General features: G+C 38.3%; 1 protein-coding gene across 11 annotated transcripts in view; it reads right to left on the reverse strand.

Moving 5' to 3' along the window:
- KLHL2 (kelch like family member 2) overlaps positions 1–21,464 on the reverse strand; it is a 126,704-nt gene that overhangs the window by 64,818 nt on the left and 40,422 nt on the right. For 9 of the 11 annotated variants that reach the window (XM_027095905.1, XM_027095906.1, XM_027095902.1 and 6 more), the window contains one exon: positions 19,047–19,168. The exons of 1 other annotated variant lie outside the window; for it this stretch is intronic. In XM_027095905.1, the coding sequence (XP_026951706.1) occupies positions 19,047–19,168 (122 nt within the window). Of the gene's footprint in view, positions 1–4,809; positions 5,035–19,046; positions 19,169–21,464 lie in introns of those variants that run through there. One more of the 11 variants, XM_027095908.1, reaches the window with a different exon arrangement.

Genomic DNA, 21,464 nt, shown 5'->3' on the forward strand with positions numbered 1-21,464 from the left:
TGCCCTCTGCCCTCTGGTGGATGAAGCTATCTAAGGGGCTTGTGCAAGTTTCCTGATGAGATGGACTGGTGGTGGGTAGAGCTGACTGCTGCTCTGGTGGGCAGAGCTCAACTTTAATCCACTTGACTGCTGATGGGTGCGGCTGGGTTCCCTCCCTGTTGGTTGTTTGGCCTGAGGCAACCCAGCAGTGGAGCCTACCTGGGCTCTTTGTTGGGGCTAATGGCAGACTCTGGGAGGGCTCACACCAAGGAGTACTTCCCAGAATTTCTGCTGACAGTGTCCTTGTCCCCACAGTGAGCCACAGTCAACCCCCACCTCTGCAGGAGAGCCTCCAACACTAGCAGTTAGGTCTGGTTCAATCTCCCCTGGGTTCACTGCTCCTTTCCCTGGGTCCCGATGCGCACACTACTTTGTGTGTGCCCTCCAAGAGTGAAGTCTCTGTTTCCCCCAGTCCTGTTGAAGTCCTGCAATCAAATCCCACTAGCCTTCAAAGTCTGATTCTCTAGGAATTCCTCCTCCCGTTGCCAGACCCCCAGTTTGGGAAGCCTGGCATGGGGCTCAGAACCTTCACTCCAGTGGGTGTACTTCTGTGGTATATGTTTTTTCCAGTCTGTGAGTCACCCACCCAACAGTTATGGGATTTGATTTTACTATGATTGTGCCAGTCTTACCATCTTATTGTCGCTTCTCCTTTGTCTTTGGATGTGGGGTATCTTTTTTGGTGAGTTCCAGTGTCTTCCTGTCAATGATTGTCCAGCAGCTGGTTGTGATTCTGGTGCTCTCACCACTGGGAGTGAGAGCACGTCCTTCTACTCCATCATCTTGATTCAGGTTGAAATGGAAGTATATTGATACAATAAACCTCTATAGCCACAAAGCACTATGATCTAATGGAAAATTTTCATTTGTTTCCTTTTCAATATGCTTCACTAGTATTAACTCTGAGATTGATTTTTAAAATCCTAAGGCACTCTAAGATCCTGAAGTGTATTACAAAATGTCAAAGAAAAAGCAATTATATTGTTAATATAGTCTGAGTATTAATGATATATTCTAAGAATCTAAAAGTGATTAATTCCCATTTAGTATATATATTGAGAGAGGACCACATTCCAAAAGCTAAAACATCTCTCTTGGGTATGCCAAGCCCTACGAAAAAATGTAAAGTAGGCAGTTTGTCTAGGGGCTGGCCCTCACCACTCCTTCCTACAGACTCCTCCTACGTTTCCCCCTTAGTTCTATTCCATCAACCCTGATGCTCTCACCAGGGTCTCAGCTCCTGCAGGTCACTACTACCAGCATCGCTCCATTTCATTTGCTTTGTAAAACTCAGCAGTGTCAGAATCAATCTTTACGTATCTGTTCCCACATTGACTCTCTCTATCCCTGCAAAAGAACATATACTCTGAGACAGTAGTCACATCTGTTCTACCCTCTGTTGTATCCTCAGGTAGCAGGAGAATAAATAGGTGCTTAATAAATAAGTCAACCTGAAAGTAAATTAATTTGTTACTCTGGTGGGTATTTGTATTTTAAGAGATACAATTTTGGATGTCTTTTGACCCAGAAATACTATTCCAAAATGTATATGGGACACTTGTGTCCTACTGCAAATCCTCTCAGTCCCACCTCTTGTTCAAGCTACCACTGCAACAACCAAGTGCAAGTAGGACTTGATCACCTTTGTGAAGATGTAACTTACCAGTGCCTCACCCCAGCCCCTACCATACCTGTCTGTGGCTGCCTACTGGGGGTGCACTTAGGGACCCACACATGCACAACCTGGAAGCACAGGGGAAACAATGCTTATGGGACCACCCTGGACCAGTGGAGAATGGTTCAAAGGAAGATGACAGATAAATGCTTCCCCATTTTCTTCCCCAAGCAGATAGCTCTGAGACACATTTCATAAGGCCCCTGAAAAGGTCCTGGTGAAAATAAACATGTCACATTTATATCTATACCACATTTTGAAATGGTTTTCCCTCCTTTTCAATTCAAATCCCCCATATACTCACTGTCACTCTCTTGGATCACTTTCTAACTAAACTAACTGCCCAAAAGCTTTGCTTTCGGGGGAACCCCAGTCTATTATACTACACATGGAACAAACTGTGGATGTGGATATATTTAGTTATAATATTAATTACAGTGCTGTTTATAATATCGAAAATTGAAAAGAACTTACATGTCCAATAACAATGGGTAGATTATGCAAATTCCATATTATCAATAAAATTGAATACTTTGTAAGCAAAGATGTCCCTCGGTTTCCACTGGGGACTGGTTTCAGGATCCTCCAAGGATACCAAAATCCACAGATGCTCAAGTCCCTTACATAAAATGGTGTAGTATTTGCATATAACCTACACATATCCTCCCATATACTTCAAATCATCTATAGATTAATTATAATACCTAATAAAATGTAAATGTTATGTAAATAGTTGTAAATACAGTTTAAATGCTATGTGAAAAGTTACCAGAACACAGCTTTTTGGAACTTCCTGGAATTTTTTTTAAAAATATTTTTAACCTCTGGTTTGTTGAATCCGCACATGTGGAACCTGAAGATATGGCGGGCCCACTGAATTAAAAGAGATATAGTAGATAAATAGTTAATGACTAGGAAGAATGTTCCTAATATATTTAGTATAAAAAACTAATTTCTAAACAGTCCCCTTTTTTGTAAGTACACATACACATAAACACAGAGACAGTACTAGAGGAATATTCCACAATTGTTAATGGGGATGCTATCTCTGGTTAACAGTAGTATGGAGGCTTTCTATTTTCTTCTTTTTATCTTCTAAATTTTCAATCATGAATATGCACCATTTAAATGGTCACATATTATTCTAAAGAAAGTCAAGGAGAAGCAAGTAAAGAAATGCCTTTCTGGACCTCTAGAATTCTAGCCAATACAGCAATGGTAAGTGAGCTGTTTATTTAGTGACTATCACCCACCACTCACCATAAACTGCCTCAGTTTGGCCTGTCCTCTGAGTACCATGAAGCTGAAAGGCCTTTAGTCATAAAGCTAGTGTTTTGTAGAACAGTAAGATGTTCTACACATTCCTCTTCTTGTTCATGTGAATAGCAATCTCTTTAAGTGCTCGGAGAAACATGAAGTAAAAGAACATGCCAGCTGATTAAATAAACTTAACTCCATATGCTATCATTTTGTTAAACAGAAAAAAAAATTCCCATCGAGATATGTTGATTTCCAACATATGGAGACACATAAAGCCTAAACATTTTATACTGTGGAGATGTTTTCTGCAATAAACAAAGAAGTGGGGGGAAAGCTACCGCTGACTCCTGAAGACAAGTAGAACACTTGGCACGGAAGACACCCAGGCCAAACAATGAGCACCCAAATGACACTCTTACACCAGCTGCACATTTTAAAGTAAGAAGCTTTCATCCTACTTCACATTGTCTGACAAGCCAAATTACATATAAGATGTTTCACTTAGACAAGTACACTCCTTCTGCTTGGCTATTAGGATCTGTAGTTTATTTTCAGCTTGGGTACTTATTCCATAGGGGGAAATAATTTATGTAGTAAATCTTTTAAATCCTGAGCCATTAGCAGGGTGTTTATTAGAAGATATACCATGGGGTCTGATTATTCCATAGATGTAAGATTTCCAGATGTCTAGGAAAACATGCAAACACGATGCTCACAGCTCAGTCCCTATTAACGTTACAGTCAGTGTACTGCTAAAAAGCAAATTTTTATTAATTTCCCAGCCATCTTATAGTCATAACAGAAGCACCTGTTTATTTAAAGTGCCAGGGCTTTGTGTGCCAGGAATGACGTGAAAACATGTAAATAGCTGTCCGAAGGGCAAGAGCAGAGGGTAGAAATTATCCCCAAAGTTAAAGAAGCTATATGTTGTTAGACTAAAAAAAGCCTCATTATGAAATATAACCTATAACTTTCATTAGCATATGTCTTCTAAAATCTGCATTTAGTCCCCAATTTATAAATAAGTCATGTTCCACAAGTTTATTTTTTCAACTGGCTACATGACACTCATTGCACATTTACTCATAGAAACAGTATTAAAAATAGTTATAAACCACAATAGCAATGAACATAATATTACTACTTGACTGCTATGACCTCAGGGGGCAGTGGGTACAGAGAAGGAAGAAGAAAGTTTCCTTCCTCTTTCTGGGATGTAGGCCTGGCCAGGGACAGAGTTTTGAAATAGGAAGTGTTTGTCGTTGGCATCCTGCCACCTCATTCGCACTTCTACATCTCAAAGCTCTAAAGCTGGGCCACAGGCAGCCAGTTCTCTGTGCTGTGTACCCAGCTATGATCCTCCACCCAGATCTGCCTTTCCTGCTAAGTGTTTCATCCTCTAAATACACCTACCTCACTTCCCCCTCCGAACACCCTCCCCCCCAACCCAAGCTCCATTCCTTGGGATAGCTACTGCCAGCAGGGTCAAAAGGAAAGCCATCTTATTATTAGTTCATATTAAGAGTTAATAACACATCACCTTCCAGGACAAATTCCTTCCAGAGGTATTTAAAGTTTTAAAAGAGGCTGACTCTTAAGTAGAACACATCTGTAATTGATGTGATTTCCAATGATATAATAAATGAAGGAGAAAGGCAAAGGTAGCACTGAAAGAAGAAATATGGGGGCAATATGGTTTTCAGGCAGGATGAAAGCCCCCTCTCCTATACTACCCTTTTTACAGCTGTTTCTTCCATTATTTTTAACCCAAGTTTTCTCTAAAGTCTCCAACTTAGTCAACAGTGACTCAAATGTACAATGAAGACAGCACCTACCTTGCAGAGTTGTTGAAAAAATTTAAAAAGTTGGTCAACCATTCAACACAGTGCCTGGCACATGACCAGAGTAGCACATTAGCGCTAATTCAAGGCTTTTGTTCTTAGTTTGAACATTCAATCCCATTACAATGAAATGCCACGATTTCCTTTCTCCCTCACAAGATGACGTTCTATGCCAGATCATTCACAATAAGCATAAGGTTGCTTTCTTTTTGCATCAAATATTCTAAAAGTAAAAGATATAATCAGGGACAATTTGGAAAAGAACAAACACAACATACAAAAATAGAAAATATATTTGATACCTCACTAATTATCATATAAATTAAAATAAGAGCATTTTATGACTACTGATTAAAAAAATTAACATCAAACATTCAGGTCAAGGTGTAGTAGACCTTGGCCCCTAGCACATTTTTGCTGTCTCTGTAAACTAGTCAGCTCTCTTAGAAAGGAAACAGGCAACATTCATAAAGAGCTACCAAAAAATATAAAAGTTTAAAGCCTTTGACCCTGAAAGTATGTTCTGGGAATGTACCTTGAGAAAATAGTTCAAAAAATGAAACAGGCTACATCCATGAATTCTACTTTAGCATTACTTATAAGAGTAGGGAAAAAAACAGAAACAACTAAAGATTGAACAGTATGACAATTAACTAAATTATGTTACACTCACATAATGAAATATTATAATCAATGACAATGAAAACTAATAATGGTTGAAAAACTAATATTTCTAAAATATTTGCAATAAGATACAATCATATTATAAAATTAAGTGAATACACAGCTTTAACCTATAATCATACTAGAAAAAGTTTAATGGACATCAATCACGTTCCTTTGATCTCAAGGAACTTGATTAGTAAGACAATGTTGAACAAACAAAACACCTGAACATTCCCACAGGATTCATTTTTCCTAACACATTGTGGACATTAGTAAAGAAAGTGGTCCATGGGTCCTTCAATGACAGCTCGCCTCCCTGCCCTTGCATCCATCAGTTCCATAGCTGGAAGCTTTAGATCTGAATCTAATCTTATCTCTAAGCAGAGAGAACATTGGGGCTCTAATTAAGCAGCTCAACCCAGTGGGCACTAATTTATCCCCACACTGATGTGGCCCTGGGCACTGTGATGCTCTGCTCCCCAGACCCATTTCCAGCCCACATGCTCCCCTAACTAGGTCCTTTCTCCCAGTGGACCCTACTGTACTGTGTACTGACCACTTCTCTGAGAAACCAAAATCATGACCCTGAGTCCCTGCCCAGAAAGTACAAATGTCTGTTCCCAGGTCCCCTTCCTCCTGTCCTGCCAGGACCTCTTGCCTGGCTCAGCCTCGATTCATCAAACAGGGCCAACCTATCCTATGGGCATTCCCTCATTATTCATTTGAAAAACGTTTATTGAGCTTCTAATTAATACCAACCACTAGTCTAGGTTCTGGGGATTTGAGAGTGAACAAAATGAACAAATATACCAGTCATCCTAGAGCCTGGATTCTAAAAGGCAGTGCTTACATTTGGTAGGGGCATGTGGAGTTTCCATCATCCGAGTGCTCCTGCCCTTCACAGTGGTCTCTGGATCTCAAAGTCTAAAGTTCACAGCCATGAGAGTACTCAGGAGCTGTAGATATTAATCCCCAATCTGTCACTGAGTTCCTGTAAAGCCTCAGGGGCAGAATGGAGTTAGTGTGTAAAGAATGGAGAATGGAAACTCTACCACAAGCTCTAGAGTTAGAGAGCTCTGGCCTTGAAGGCTGGATAAGCTCCATACTCACTGTATCACCATAGTCACTTAGCCCCTCAGAGCTGGAATTCTCTGATTTGTAAAAAAAAGATAAACATCCTCTGTCCAGGATGTTACAAAGACTAAGTGAGGTCAGCATTTAGCAAAGTAACTGAAACACAGAAGGCAGGTAGTCCCTTCTTCCAAGAAGAATATTTTATTCTATTTCTCCTATCATTAATCAGAATTAATCCATTTTAATCTCCTCTCCTTTAGTCTCTCCTCTCTATAATTACTACAAATCAAAACACATGACTGCTGGTCTCTCGACAAACTGAACATACATTTTACTTCTATAGGTCAAAATTCTCTTCTGTATCTCCATCAGATCCTCTAAGATTCTTCCTTTTCACAACCTCAGAATTTCACAAACAACTACCTTCATAACCAGAATTTAAGTCGGTTAGATCAGGGTTGTGAGGTTAAGGCATCGACCTACTGTCTAAAGAAGAAAATAGACACTGACAAGTGCTATCAGTGGTCCTCAAAAATATATATTTTTTTAATTAAAATAAAAACAGACAAGTTTAAAGGGCCAAGATTATCAGTTAACTCAAAGAACAGAAGTAAGATATACATCTCAATACAGGGGACTAAGGACACCTCTGACTTTTCAAAGGTGTTGCATAGATATATTTACAACTATGGATGATAATCACCAAATTAACTGCCAAATATAATTGTCAAAATAGTTCATATTCATTATCTCCCTTTTGTGTCAGTCATCTGGTCTAAGCACAAATAGGATTGGATTAAACTTTCATTCAAACATGTCTGAAAACCAGAAATTTTTTAAATGAAGGAAAAAAGAAAATTCCTAATATGATCAATTTAAGAGATCCTTTACCAAGGGTTATTATTCTTCCATCAACAAATATTTCTTCCTTGTTCCAAAATCTGTAATGTTGATAAAAACGGGAGAGTCTTTATCTAACCATCAGTGTTCAGTAGGTATCATAGAATAGTTAATGGGGAACAACTTTACATGTGTAATAAAATGAGTAAGGCCTTAAGCAAGATCTCTATTTTAAAGAAAAAAATTGCGTCATGTGAGGGCACAGTATGACTCAGTTACATCCTACATCCTCCTCTTACTCTCTTTCTCGTTCTGTCCTCTCCTTCCTCTCGTCCTTTTTGTCCATGCCTATTCCTTTTCCATCTTCTTTTTAAATTGCTTTATATTATTCAGAGGACCCCACAGATTACCAAATTTACTTCAATGGGATTTTTTCAAGGCTGAAGAGACTGCTAATAATTTTTAAAGATTTTTTTTGTTTTTTTGTAAATATAATGCTAAATCAAAACAGACATATATGCATGTGCATATGTGCACACACACTCTCTCTCTCATACACACAAACACACACACATGTCATACATGCTTACTCCTTAGACAAATAGCTCTTTTCAGGTACATGTTATTTTTCATCAGAAATTATTCTGTGTTCTCTCCTCTCAACCTTGTCTGCAATCAATATTCATACATCATCTCTCAACTTTGTTTCTCAAAGCCTAGACTTAACATAAAAAAGAGATTGTAAGATAAAATCAAATTATTTCTGGAGAATGAAAAGTGAGAAAATACATGATAAGAAAACACATGTTAAGCAAAACAAAGAAAAAGAAAAAAAATAAAATCATATATAATAGGCAATTAAATAAGTTCATCCATCTTAATAACAGCCTCTACCTGACCCCAACTAGAGCTTAATTATAGTGTGTTATTGTTAATGTCCCTTATCAAAGTGCTTTAACTTTTCTTCATAACAGCCAAAAACTTTAAACACATGTTCCTCAACATGGTAAATTGCAGTAAATCCACACAAAGGAGTACTCAGCATATTTATAAGGGAGAACAAACTACTGGAACATGTGGTAATATACGTGAATCTCACAAATGTTACGTTGTGCCAAAAAAGTCAGCCTCAGAAGAATACATTCTATGTGGTTCTATTTATATGAAGTTCAAGAGGTAAAATTAATATATTATAATAGAGATCATATCACCCTCGAGTTAGGGTGAGGGATTTACAGGGAAGGGGCCTGAAGTTATAAATGTTCAATATCTTGATTTGGGTGGGGTTAACAGGTGTATGCATTTGTTAACACTTAGCAAACTGAACAGCAAATTGAACAGTTAAAATCTATGGAATGTAATCTACAGCCCACCAGGTGGGGGGGAAACGATCACTTTAAGCCACCACTGAGATTAACCAGAGGTCAGTGGAAGGACTTTATAAATTATGAAACAAAATTTTTACTGGAAAATAATAATCCTATCTGATAGAACCCTAAATAAGAAACTAACCCCCCCAAAAAAATCAAATGTACTTACATGACCAAATTTCTACACTAGTCATCATAAAGCTTCTGAATACATGTTAGTGGTACAGCTATACTTTCACAAAGTAAAGTTATCATAAATTATATGTCCTCAGGAAAGGCACAAGTACACTTAAGCCAGATGATCAGGGCTTCCCTGGTGGCACAGTGGTTAAGAACCCGCCTGCACTGGCAGGGGAAACGGGTTTGATCCCTGGTCCGGGAAGATCCCACATGCCGTGGAGCAACTAAGCCCATGCGCCACAACTACTGAGCCTGCGCTCTACAGCCCGCAAGCCACAACTACTGAGCCCGCGCACCTAGAGCTCATGCTCCACAACAAGAGAAGCCACTGCAATGAGAAGCCTGCAAGGAAGAGTAGCCCCCGCTTGCTGCAACTAGAGAAAGCCCTCGTGCAGCAACAAAGACCCAACGCAGCCAAAAATAAATAAATGAATATTAAATAAAAAACAGATGATCAGAAGTGCATTAATTTTACTAACCTGACAATGGGATTAATACATCAAGGTTCAAAAGGTAATAATTTTTAAAAATTGTATGTCAATAATGCTAGGGCTTATAAAACCTTTGGCTTATCTCAAACCACATATGCCAGAATCACAGATAAATTAACAGCTCTAGACTCTAACCACCTAAACTGGTTTGGACAGACAGACCCTTAACACTGGCCACATGCCAGATGCAAACGTCCTTTCTCCCACACAGGCTCCATACCTAAACATGAAGCAAAGATCAAGAAAAAATAATCCACCTGATAAGGATTTATTTCGAATTTTTCTCATCCTTGCACAAATTATTCAATGTTGCTTATAAGATGCTAAGTCATAATCAGGATAGAGTCATTTTTTGTTCATCAAGATAAATACCTTTTATATACCACATGCAGCGCCTTAAAACATGAACTCCAAAATGACTCAACCGTCTGGACATCTTCAAAGATTATGTATTTTAATGATATGAAGTTACAGCAAATAACATAATTACTAATGCTTCTGGAGTAACTAGCTTTTCTCCAAACAAGAACTTAAAAAACCACTTCAAGTGTGATGTCCATCTAGTTCTATAGGATATTCTTATAATAAAGCTACTAGATTATCTCAAACTAGCTGACCTCAATGGCTTCTTCCATATTAAATTTTAAATAAGTTCTTCATCTGTTCTATACTCTTAATTTATATAGAGTAAAACATAATTTAACTGGCATGATTAAAAATGGATGTTCTCATTGGTCAAATATTTTGGTTAAAATTATGAGGCTTACCGAGTTCTAACTTAAAACATAATAAAATACAGTTAAGATCAAAACTCAATTGTAAATAATTTAAAATTTTACAGTAATTATTAATGTAAAAGAAAGTCATCATTTTTGCCTCTGGATAATAACAATAAACTAAAATTATCACTATTCTGGTAAAGTGATAAAATACTAAGTTAACAGATCTCTAGGTATTAGAATGTCAGATAAATTCACTCCCATGATAGGATTTTCATTGCTATACCATAAACAACCACTAATCCTAAAGGTTTGATTCAAGGCATTTTTTTTTTTTAAGTTTTAACAAGTGTTTTCCAAGCACATCCTCTGCCAAAACCCTTTTAGACACAAAGGACTTAATGCTCTACCTCATAAGAGAAACAGAATTCAAGTGGAAAACCAGTAAGCTTTCTGTAGACTCTGCTATGAGAAATATCTGCAGCCACCACAGTCAAACCAATGGAAAAGGCTGTTATAAATCGAAGATATGAAACAGTACTGCCATCACTCCAGAGTGCTGTCTCCACAGTAATCCAAATACACAAGACTTGTTGGGTGGAGAGAAATTAATAGCAAATTAAGAATCTTTTTTTTTTTTTTTGGTCACAAATAATACATCCTGGTTATAAAGACTGAGAATATAGAGTAAGGGAAAGATTACATGAGCACTTTTTATCCAGCGATCCCAAACAATCTCAAATGAGTTCTTCTTCCTCACAGTCTCAAGTCTTTTTATTGCTGTTCCATTTTCTGGCTAACGTTCATAGAGCACTTTAATATTTTTAGAAGCTTTAACTAGTATATTTTACAACATTTCTACGAGGTGTCAAAGCATCATTAGCCTCATTTAATAGCTGTAAAACAGACAGAAAGGCTAATGTCTTACTCAAGGCCATTAGTGAAGTCAATAGTAAGTTCAAGATTTGAGCTTTGAATTCTAATAGGACAACTAGCCAGAGTCCACCGGCCCATGAAGTTTCTAGCAGACGGCCAATCTAAGGGCTCCTTATTATGTTGAGTTGTTCAACAATAATTTAAATATGCAGTATTATATACTCACTTAAATAATTTTATGCTAAGATGCCACTGTAAAAATTTGTAAAACTGTTCAGTAGATGTTTTGTTCACCTTGAAGATGAACCTTCCTTCTACGGAACTCCTTTGGTACTTGGGCAACTTCTAAATGCGTGGCTGAGAATGGAGAATGGTCATTCAATCAGGATAACTAAAGGGCAGATCTAGAACATGACTGTAACCAAGCTTAAACCATAACCAAGTGTACAGTTATAGTCTCTGTCAGAAAAAATTATTTTTAACATAAGGTGCAAAATGGTCCATGTTATTCAATTTCCATATGGAGACAGATGGATAGTTCAAAAATACTACAGCCCTCTACCCTCTGGTTGGAATTCTGGCCTCAACAAGCACTGTGGCTGGTACAGTTTGTCACATGCTCAAGTGATTGAGGGTAGAAAAGACAACTACTGAATATCAAATGTTCAGAAATGGGTTATCTGAAGAGCAGTTATTTGTCAGAGTTTTTCTGGATACCACACAGTGTGGAGAGACACTGGATTTGATGGCACTCAATCAATATTCTAGTCACTAGAAATGTGTGTTTGATAGTTCATTAGAGCCCTCTCTTATCCATTTGAAGCAAACCCCCTTCTCTGTGACTCCACACTAACCACACAATCCTCTGATTACTAATTATATCACTTAGATACCTAGATCCTAAGAATGATGCACGCTGGCTAATGTACACATATATACAGTCACTAGAAACACCCAATTACATGTAAAGTAAGAGGCTTTACATTTCTCAGGACAGAAGCCTTGCCTGTCTTGTTTGATATTGCATCACCAACGGCTGGAACATTGTCTGGCACAAAATGGATGCTCCATAAATTTTTAATGAACTATTATTGAAAATTGGAATTTATCAGGACCAATACTGGCAGTGGAAAAACAGGCAAGCTCAATAGCTTAAAAGTATGAAAGGGAAAGAGCAAGCCATGTATAAAAAGCAGTAAAATCGTTATTAATTTTTATGTGAACTAGCCTGGTCTAGCTGCAGACCTTAAAAGCCTTAAATCTTCAAGTTCAGTCCAATTCAGTCCTAAACTGATCCTGACCAAGACTGCAAAGTTTATTAGGAGCCTAATCAATGATTATGGTCCGTCATTAATCCTGCTGCGCTAAATGTGGTGTGCTCCCCCAAAGTACCCCCATGCTTACCAAGCCACAATGTGAACCCTAAAGCCCCACAGAACTGAGCATGACCCCAGATTCTGGGTTTGCTGTCCGTTCCCTAACAGACACCACAATCCCAAACTTACTTAGCTCTGGTCATTACAACTGCCTAGCCCTTACCAAGTCTCCTTCCAGACAAGCCAGAACACAGGAGCTGTACGCTCGGATCACTGTTCACTCAGGGGAGCTCTTCCTGAATCAAAGACATTGTCATCAGCCTAACAGTAGGCACCACCACAAGACCCTGCTGCCATGCATCCTGAAGCACCTCATTCATACCTGAATTTGTCACTCACCCTTGAACATTTTAATTTGGAATGCATGCCACCCTCAATTTAAAAAATATTTATTGAGTGCTTGCCACCCGCCCTGCCCCAAATTACGCCCTTATTCCTAGCTCCATTTATTTCTGGCTCAAGTCTCAATCCCAACCGGGCTCTTAATGAAGTCCCAGCATGTCTCACCTCTATATAAACCAGTTATCTAATCACAGTGTTCCACAAGGTCTTATATAAGAAAGAACAGAATCATCCCCCTTTTTCAGACAAGAAAATCAGGCTCAGAGAGGTTAAGGAATATGGACAAGGTCACATGGCATTTAAATAGCAAAGCCAAGATTCAAATTCAGTTTAAGTCTATACTCTATCCATTATGTTTTGTTCCTTGTTCATTTTTTGTAGCATCAGGACAATCATCAGCATAGGCCTGACTACTGAGCAAATATTCCGTCAATGTCTGTTTAACTCATAGGGTGTCTTCAATGTCCATTTTTAAAATAAATATCCATGAACAGGAATCTCATTTCAATGTTTATTTACACAATGCAGAAATACAGCAAAAGCATCCTTTACCAACCTTCCCTTTTAACCTACTGGCCTGACTAACCAACTCTCCCACGCCCTCTGTACACTCTAACAGGCTTGCACAATTCTACTGCTCCTCTCCACCTGAGATGCAACTTACCAACTCATGCATGTTAGGTTTGCTCCCAATTTGTTTGGAACACTTGCACTTGTTACTGAAATTATATAACTTGAATAAGTATATGTAATCCAATGACATGTGCATGTAAAAAGAGAGCTTTTCTAAGAATGATTTGATCAATGTGTTACCACAAAAAAATTTCTCAATCAAATTAGACGTGTGAGAAATGTCAGAGAAAGTGCATAGTCCGAAGATGACTTTGCACTGAGATTTCTTTTCAAGTGTCTGAGCTCTCGCTGCACTTTAAAAGCACTGGGTAGTTAGAGCTGATGTATCAGTGTGGTGTGGTATGTGCAAGAACAAGCGTGTGGCTCTCCAAGCAGCGGGCCATACTTAGTTTTACAACGAAAGACTAGCATACAACTGTACAGTTACATGTTTGGGGTTAAAATAAAATATTTAGGGTATACAAGTACTCTTTTTTAACCGTTTCTCCCCTTCAGCCTTTTTTTGATTAAGTGGTCAACCATATCAACAGAACTCCTATCATGGAAGCCCCTCCTACGATGCCCTCCTTTCAGGAGCCCTCAGGGGTAGAAGGCTCCACAATGACACACTGCTGTCACTTCTGGTCCCATCTCAAACAACAAACACCCTGCCCTACACCACCAAGGAAATGGACACACGACCTTCGATTTTCTACTGTACTGAGGTTGTGTTAAACACTCTAGTGTGTTTATTACCAATAATTAATTTTAACTATCTCTTGAAAAACTCTTGTTTAAATTCTGTTCCTTTTTCGAACGAAAGTGAGTTATCTGTAATGAGGTAGATGGAGCCAGAATCTGTCATACAGAGTGAAGTAAGTCAGAAAGAGAAAAACAAATGCCATATGCTAATGCACATATATGGAATCTAAAAGACGGTACTGATGAACCTAGTGGCAGGGTAGGAATAAAGAGGCAGACGTAGAGAACGGACTTGAGGACACAGGGCAGGTAGGGGAAGCTGGGATGAAGTGAGAGAGTAGCACTGACATATATACACTACCAATTGTAAAACAGATAGCTAGTGGGAAGCTGCTGCATAGCACAGGGAGATCAGCTCAATGCTTTGTGACCACCTAGAGGGGTGGGACAGAAAAGATAGGAGGGAGGCTCAAGAGGGAGGGGATATGGGGATATATGTACATGTACAGCTGATTCACTTTGTTGTACAGCAGAAACTAACTCTACATTGTAAAGCAATTATACTCCAACAAAGATATTAAAAAATAAATAAATTCTGCTCTTTTTTTAAAGAGATGAGACTTTCTATCTCAAATAATTCCAGTTTATGCAACATAAAAGTTTAAACGGTTCATGAACTGTTTAAAACACATCCATTCAAAATTATCAGATGCTTCTTCAATTCTGAGATGATAAAAGTTCTAATGTAGACAGAACCTATAGATGAACACTTATAATATTAATTTGGGAATACGATCATTTACTTACATTGGTACTATTAATAGCCTTACCTTAGTTTTTCACACTTACATCAGGTGAAAAACTCTTATCTACTTTTAGCAAGCCAAAACAAATGCCCAAAAGCTGAGAAGTAAAAACATATGTAACAAAACCACAAATTTAGCAATAAAGTAAATGTTTTAAAAAACTCAAGATCCTTTAGGATTCTCCAAAATCTTCATCAACACATCAAATGAAGAATAATAAACCTTCAATAATTTTGGTGATACTGAAAAAATGTTTTTCAGTTATAAATGTACTTTTATTTTTGAATATACAAACTCTCTTTTTCAATAACACTAGTAGTTAATGACAACTTAATAGTTGCTGTGTGATGCTGAACTAATCACTTAACCTTTCTGAGCTTCCTCATTTGCAAAATAGAGTAATACCTATCTAATATGCTGGTGAATATCAACTAAGACATATGTAAAATGCCTAGCACACAGCTGAAGATAAACCCATGTGAAAACTCTTCAAATACACACACACACAAACATACACAAAGTCAAGTATTCTTAATGGGGAAGGTGGGAGGAGACAAAGTACATGCATTCTCTGAACATGTATGTCAAACTTCATGCATATATACTTTAGTGCCCTTTACTTGGGAAAGAGTTCAGTTTTTCATTAGCTTCTCAAAGGAGTCCATGACCCCAAAAAAGTTTATCTCCTTTTATAGTAGGCTTTGGCTTTATTTTCTCTGGTCCCATATATATAAAGTTTATAAAATTTGATTGGATACTTTAAACACAAGTAATCTAAATTATTCAACAGCAACAACAGCAAAAAAATTCAATTAAAAGTGTGGTCATGGTAAAATATGTATTCTCCTTTTATTTCTTTTTAAAAAAAAAAACAAATTCATTTGGCTCAAATTATTCCCCAACATTACCATAATTAAAAGCAACCATCCAAACTCAAAATCAAAGTTTGAAAACCAAAACAAAAAAACAACAGCAATAACAAAAGAAAAAATAATCAGGAAACCCTAAACAGCCAGAATTAAAACCCTATTACTTATATAATAAATGACAATTGTCCCTTCTTTAGAGTTAATCTTTCAAACTACTTCATTCCTTCATTTTGACTCAAAGTTAACAACATTCACTTCAAACAGTTATTATATATATTTTAAATCTGTGTAATAAGGAGACTGCATAGTATCGCAGAAGGGACCCTTAACTAGGAATCAGGGAAACCAGGGTTATGGTCCTGTTCTGTCACCAACTGACTCTAAGACAGCTGGACCTCAGCATTCTATGGTACTTTGCTTCTACATAAAAACATGCAGTCCCAAAGTAGAAGACTAAGATACCTGCTATCCTAAGACTACTTTATTACTAAAACAGAAATGTACAAAAGGGAGGTTACCTGACAAGAGATTTGATTCTAGGTCTAATGAGAAAATATACCGACAACAATAAACCTTTGAATTACAGAAAGTTCCGTCCCCACTGTCAACACTCTCAGAGCAGATATACTCAGAGCAGAGCTTCTAGTTGGGGCCATTTAAAACTTTAGCTTCACATTAATAAGAATAACAGATACCTCCCCAGAACTGCTCCTTTCCTTAAGGTGAACAGCACTTAGAAGAAAGATTTAACAAAGTACAGACAGACAAAAATATACAAAATAGAGGAAAGAGCAGTTTACTGTGTCTTGATAGGTGTCTTGATAGTGTGTCTTGATAAGCCCTTACTCTGTGTTTCAATAAAAAATACTTGTTATAGGGCTTCCCTGGTTGCACAGTGGTTAAGAATCCACCTACCAATGCAGAGGACACGGGTTCAAGCCCTGGTCCGGGAAGATCCCCCATGCCGCAAAGCAACTAAGCCCATGCGCCACAACTACTGAGCCTGTGCTCTAGAACCCACTGGCCACAACTACTGAGCCCATGTGCCACAACTACTGAAGCTCGTGTGCCTAAAAGCCCATGCTCCACAACAAGACAAGCCACTGCAATGAGAAGCCCGCACACCACAACGAAGAGTAGCCCCTGCTTGCCGCAACTAGAGAAAGCCCACGTGCAGCAATGAAGACCCAATGCAGCCAAAAATAAATTAATAAAATAAATAAATTTTAAAAATAAGAATAATAGAAAGAATTTTTAAAAATACTTGTTATGGAAAAGGTAGCTTATTTTAGTCAATTTTATTTCCAAACTGACTTTTGCAAAACAAGTATTTTTCAATGGAGTATAAAATAAGGCTTTATATACCAAGATACCCCTACAGTGAAGAAACATCCCTCTTCCAAAAAAGAACAAAAACAATGTGAATGTTAAGCATTTAATGAGTCTGCCAAGTACAACTCTTTCAATGTATTCCTGTTAGAGCTAGCAATATACACAAAGGCAAATTGGCAGGGCAAGAGGTTTTCTGAGAGGTGTGATGACTAACACTTCAGGACTGGAATACGACAGTTATTAAAAGAAACATGAGAAGCATTCTCCCAGTTCCTCACAGGCCAATGTCTCTACCACAAGAGCTACTACAAACAGCATTCAGAGCTGAAATCACACACTCCAGTCTTGTAGGCCTAAACCACCTTTTGCAATTTTCCCCCATGTGACACATTATGTGAATCAAAGGAACCAATCAGTAATTCATTTACTGAAGGTCAGATATAGGGTACAGTGAGACTCAGGCATTCAAATGAATAAAAACAAGGAGCAAACGAAACCCAAGATAAGGGTCTTGTTGAAACCAATGCCCCAGAATCCAGCAAATAGCACACCTGTACAGAAAAGACCAGAATGAGATGACACGTACCAAACATTTTCCTCCATGTTAAAAAAAGGTTCACATAGCATCTGATTCACACCTTTGTACATGACTTCAGGATCAACCAAGGCTTTTCAAATGCTTTACCTCATGAATGGGACTTCCAAGCAGAGGTTAACTGAGGCCATCTAAGGATCACCAGGAGGCCTTACCACTGCCAGTATTTAAGATTTAATAACAGCATGCTCTAACAAGTTAAAGTGAAAAGATTTCAGTCTCCAAATTCAAATATTTTGCAGCATATTTCAACTAGCTACAAGGGACAAAAGATTTCCTATTTGTACAAGTAGAATTTAGAGATTATTTCTTAAGAAGTTAGTCCTAGTTCTTTTTGCTGTCCTCAAAATACAGTCTACCTATTGGAAGGAGTATAAATAAATACAAACTTTTAGATGGCAATTTGGCATACCTATCAGAAATTAAAACATGAATGTACCTTTTGATCCAGCTATTACATGTTGAGGAATCTATCCCATGAAATTTTTGGATGCAAATATAAAAATGTTCATTCACTGCAACATTTTTGTAAAGGTGAAAAATCATATATGCTGATTAACATATAGGACACCACACAAAAGAATGAGCTGGACTCATATGTATTGACATGTAAAGAACTCCAAGACACTTTGTTCAGTGAAAAAAGCAAAGTTACAGAACAACAGGTATAGTAAAAGTATACTTATGTCAAGAAAATTGTGTGTGTGTGTGTGTGTGTGTGTGTGTGTGTGTGTGTGTGTGTGTGTAACTGCATAGAAAATGTTCTTAAAGATTAACATCAAACAGATAACAGAGGCTACCCTATGGGGAAAGAGAGTAAATCACAGAGTGTGGGATTGGTGAGTGCGAAGAGAAGTACAGTTTTAAAGAGGGACTTTCACTTTCTACTCCACATCTACCTCTATTAGTTAAACATTTACATCATATATATAAAACATTTGTTCTTTATAGAAAGTAAGAGAGGTGCGATGCCAACTTTTAGCTAAAATCTAGAATCACTAATAGAGGATGCTGAAACAGTCAAAGAAGTAAAGGCTGTTGGCTGCCAAAAACACCCTTTACAGACTTAACCTTCTAGGGAATAAAGGAAAATATGGGTAGCACTGTAGTTATAAATGAACATGACCGTGTCTTCATAAAATAACAAGCATCATTCAGAGAACTAAAGGATTTGTATCTTAGAACTTTGAGAATATAAAAGATACTGAAATCAGGAACATTATTAAAAAGCTATAAAAAATCATTATAATGTCTCTTAGAAATACAGTTTTAACAACAAATCCTATTACTTTGGTACAAAGTGTCTATGTATAGGTATGCCCTGTTGCATTAGAACACTGACATGTGTAAAGGACCAAGTGATATGAGGCGTCACCCTTACCTGTACATTCTCTTCTGTCACCTGAATCTCCGCCGTATAAACATAGTCAATCAGCATCCTCAGGGTCCAGCCGTCCACCTCCTTGATTCGAACTCTCTTTGCTCGGCTCTCACTCATCTCACCTGAAACACAAGGAGCAAGGCTGACGCTGCAGCAGACACCCAGCAGGAAGACCAAAACCCAGTCAGATGGGCACTCACTGTATTCAGGAGGCAACATGGTCAGCCACTTCAGCAGGCCTACAACATTCCCCTACCTCCCCTAAAAGCTTACCTGAGGAAACCATACAAGGTACTTCTGTTACCCACTTGTACCTGGAAATCACATCATGGCGATGAATATGCCACATTAAGAGTTCATGCAGTGTCCAACTGCATGAACTCTTAATACCTGTAGAATTATAGGTTCAGGACCCAATGCAGTCCATGCCTTTTTTTGGTCCAATGTGTGGACAAAGAATGTCACCTGCCATAGCAGTAAACAAAGGATGTTGCAGCCATCAGCCATTGCAGGCCACCCCAGACTGTGCACATGAGGGGATTCAGAATGGGGAAAAAAAATAGGATACTGGCCCTAGATAGTTAAGGTGTGTATCAAAGGAATGATTTCAATGAGCCTAGATGCCTGTTATCTTCCCATACGTAGAAAAGTGCTAAATTTATTAACTTGTCTGGTTTTCTTTAATTGACAATAATCTTTTGATGTTCCGACTACCTGGTTCTTTTGCAAAAACTCCTACATATTCTGGCTCCTCCCTGACCTCTTTGGAGCAGTCCCTCAGAGAGATCTGAGAGGCTGCCTCCTGGGGTGAAGTCCTCCGAAAGTCCGCTGAATAAAGCATAATTCGCAGCTTCTAGGTTGTGCATTTTTTTAGTTGACAATGCTTTAGAGCAGTTTCTTTTCTTTTTGACTTTCTATTCAAGACTAGAACACAGCGTTACCCCGTGAGGCTAACTTCCAAGTTCCTGGTACTCACTCACAAGCACGCCAGTGCCTGCCCCTGCCCTCTGGGAAGACACACCTCTCAGATAGGGAACAATCAGAACACAAATTACAGAAGACGCCCAGGAAATGAAAGACAAAAGAGGGGTGTTAAAGAGGTGAGTCAATGGCCAAGGCAGATGGCAATGGGTCTTCTAGCCCAAGTTCCGTTCCTATTTGTCATCTGCAGCAACTTCATCTTGAAGTCATTTCCACACCAGTATTTATTACTAAAGCCAGATGCCCTTCTACATCACTGCCTGCTAAATAAGTGGTACAAGACCTCCCTCTTACTATCCACTGAACTAGTTAAGCATTCAGGGATCATAAATAAGATCCTCTCTTGTATAAAGAAACGGGGAAGCAGAAAAGAGAAGGGATGGCCCCTAAACCCAGGGGACTCATGGAGAGTTAGAAGCAGGTTTGGGCACATATGTGCGCACATAAAATGGCCCAAGAATAGGGAAACATAAGCAATTGAATGAGGAAAGAAAACTCAATTAAAAACAAGACAGTCTAAAAATAATGTTGAGTGTTAGGGGACACCTTAGCAAAAAGGTTTAGTTCTACATTCATCAGGTTTCAAAGATAAAGGAAGTATGAAAAACAATGCCACCATCCCTCACCTGTTAGAAAAACAACACAATGGCCTCAAGATTTCTTGAAAGTTCATTTCTTTTTCAGGTACAGTATACTGTCAGTGACCATAAATTATCAGAAAAGGCTATAGGAATCCATAATTATACAAAATTCCTTTGCAAACATAAACACTGGGAAGAGAGAAATAATAATAGTGAAGTATTAGTAACTACCTGCTTCCCTGGAGATTGTCTCTGACAAAAGCTCAAAAAAAGCTGTTCTCCTAAGAGCTAAAATATCTGAAAAACTATTATGCTACTTCCCAGGGGGGAAAACATCCACTGGTATTACAAGGGAAGAGAGAAAATTGATGATATGCTCCTGTTATATGTCTATATAGCAGGAAGACAAGGGATTGGGCTATGTATCTGCTGCCTCAGCACATTTTGGGGTTCTTTTTTTTTTTTCCTTTCATGAAAAAGGGGAAAGCATGTTTTTTTCCCCCTTAAAGAAAAGGGTAAAAAAAGCAAGGTCGAGGAATATGGAAACATAATTCTTCATGTACATATAAGGCACTTTCCTCTGTCCTAGTCTCTCTGGATCTTGTAGCTAGATGGGATTTGTGTCATCTGAAAGCTCTTTTGTGGTAAAGTGAGGACACTTTGGTAATTCCCACTTGGACTTTAGCGAGAGGCCACTCTAATTCATCTCTAGGGCCCCGGCGATGTGCAAAGCCCCACAGGGCCCGGGGCCACACAAGCATAAAGCCATGTACTTAGTTCTCAAGGAATTCACTCCTCAGGACTTAGGCATGATTTAGACAAAAACAAGTTTGACTTTAATTTACATGTATGACTG

The sequence above is a fragment of the Aethalodelphis obliquidens genome, unplaced genomic scaffold, assembly GCF_003676395.1.
Source record: "Aethalodelphis obliquidens isolate GAN/ISIS:26980383/991018 unplaced genomic scaffold, ASM367639v1 scaffold95, whole genome shotgun sequence".
NCBI lineage: Eukaryota > Metazoa > Chordata > Mammalia > Artiodactyla > Delphinidae > Aethalodelphis > Aethalodelphis obliquidens.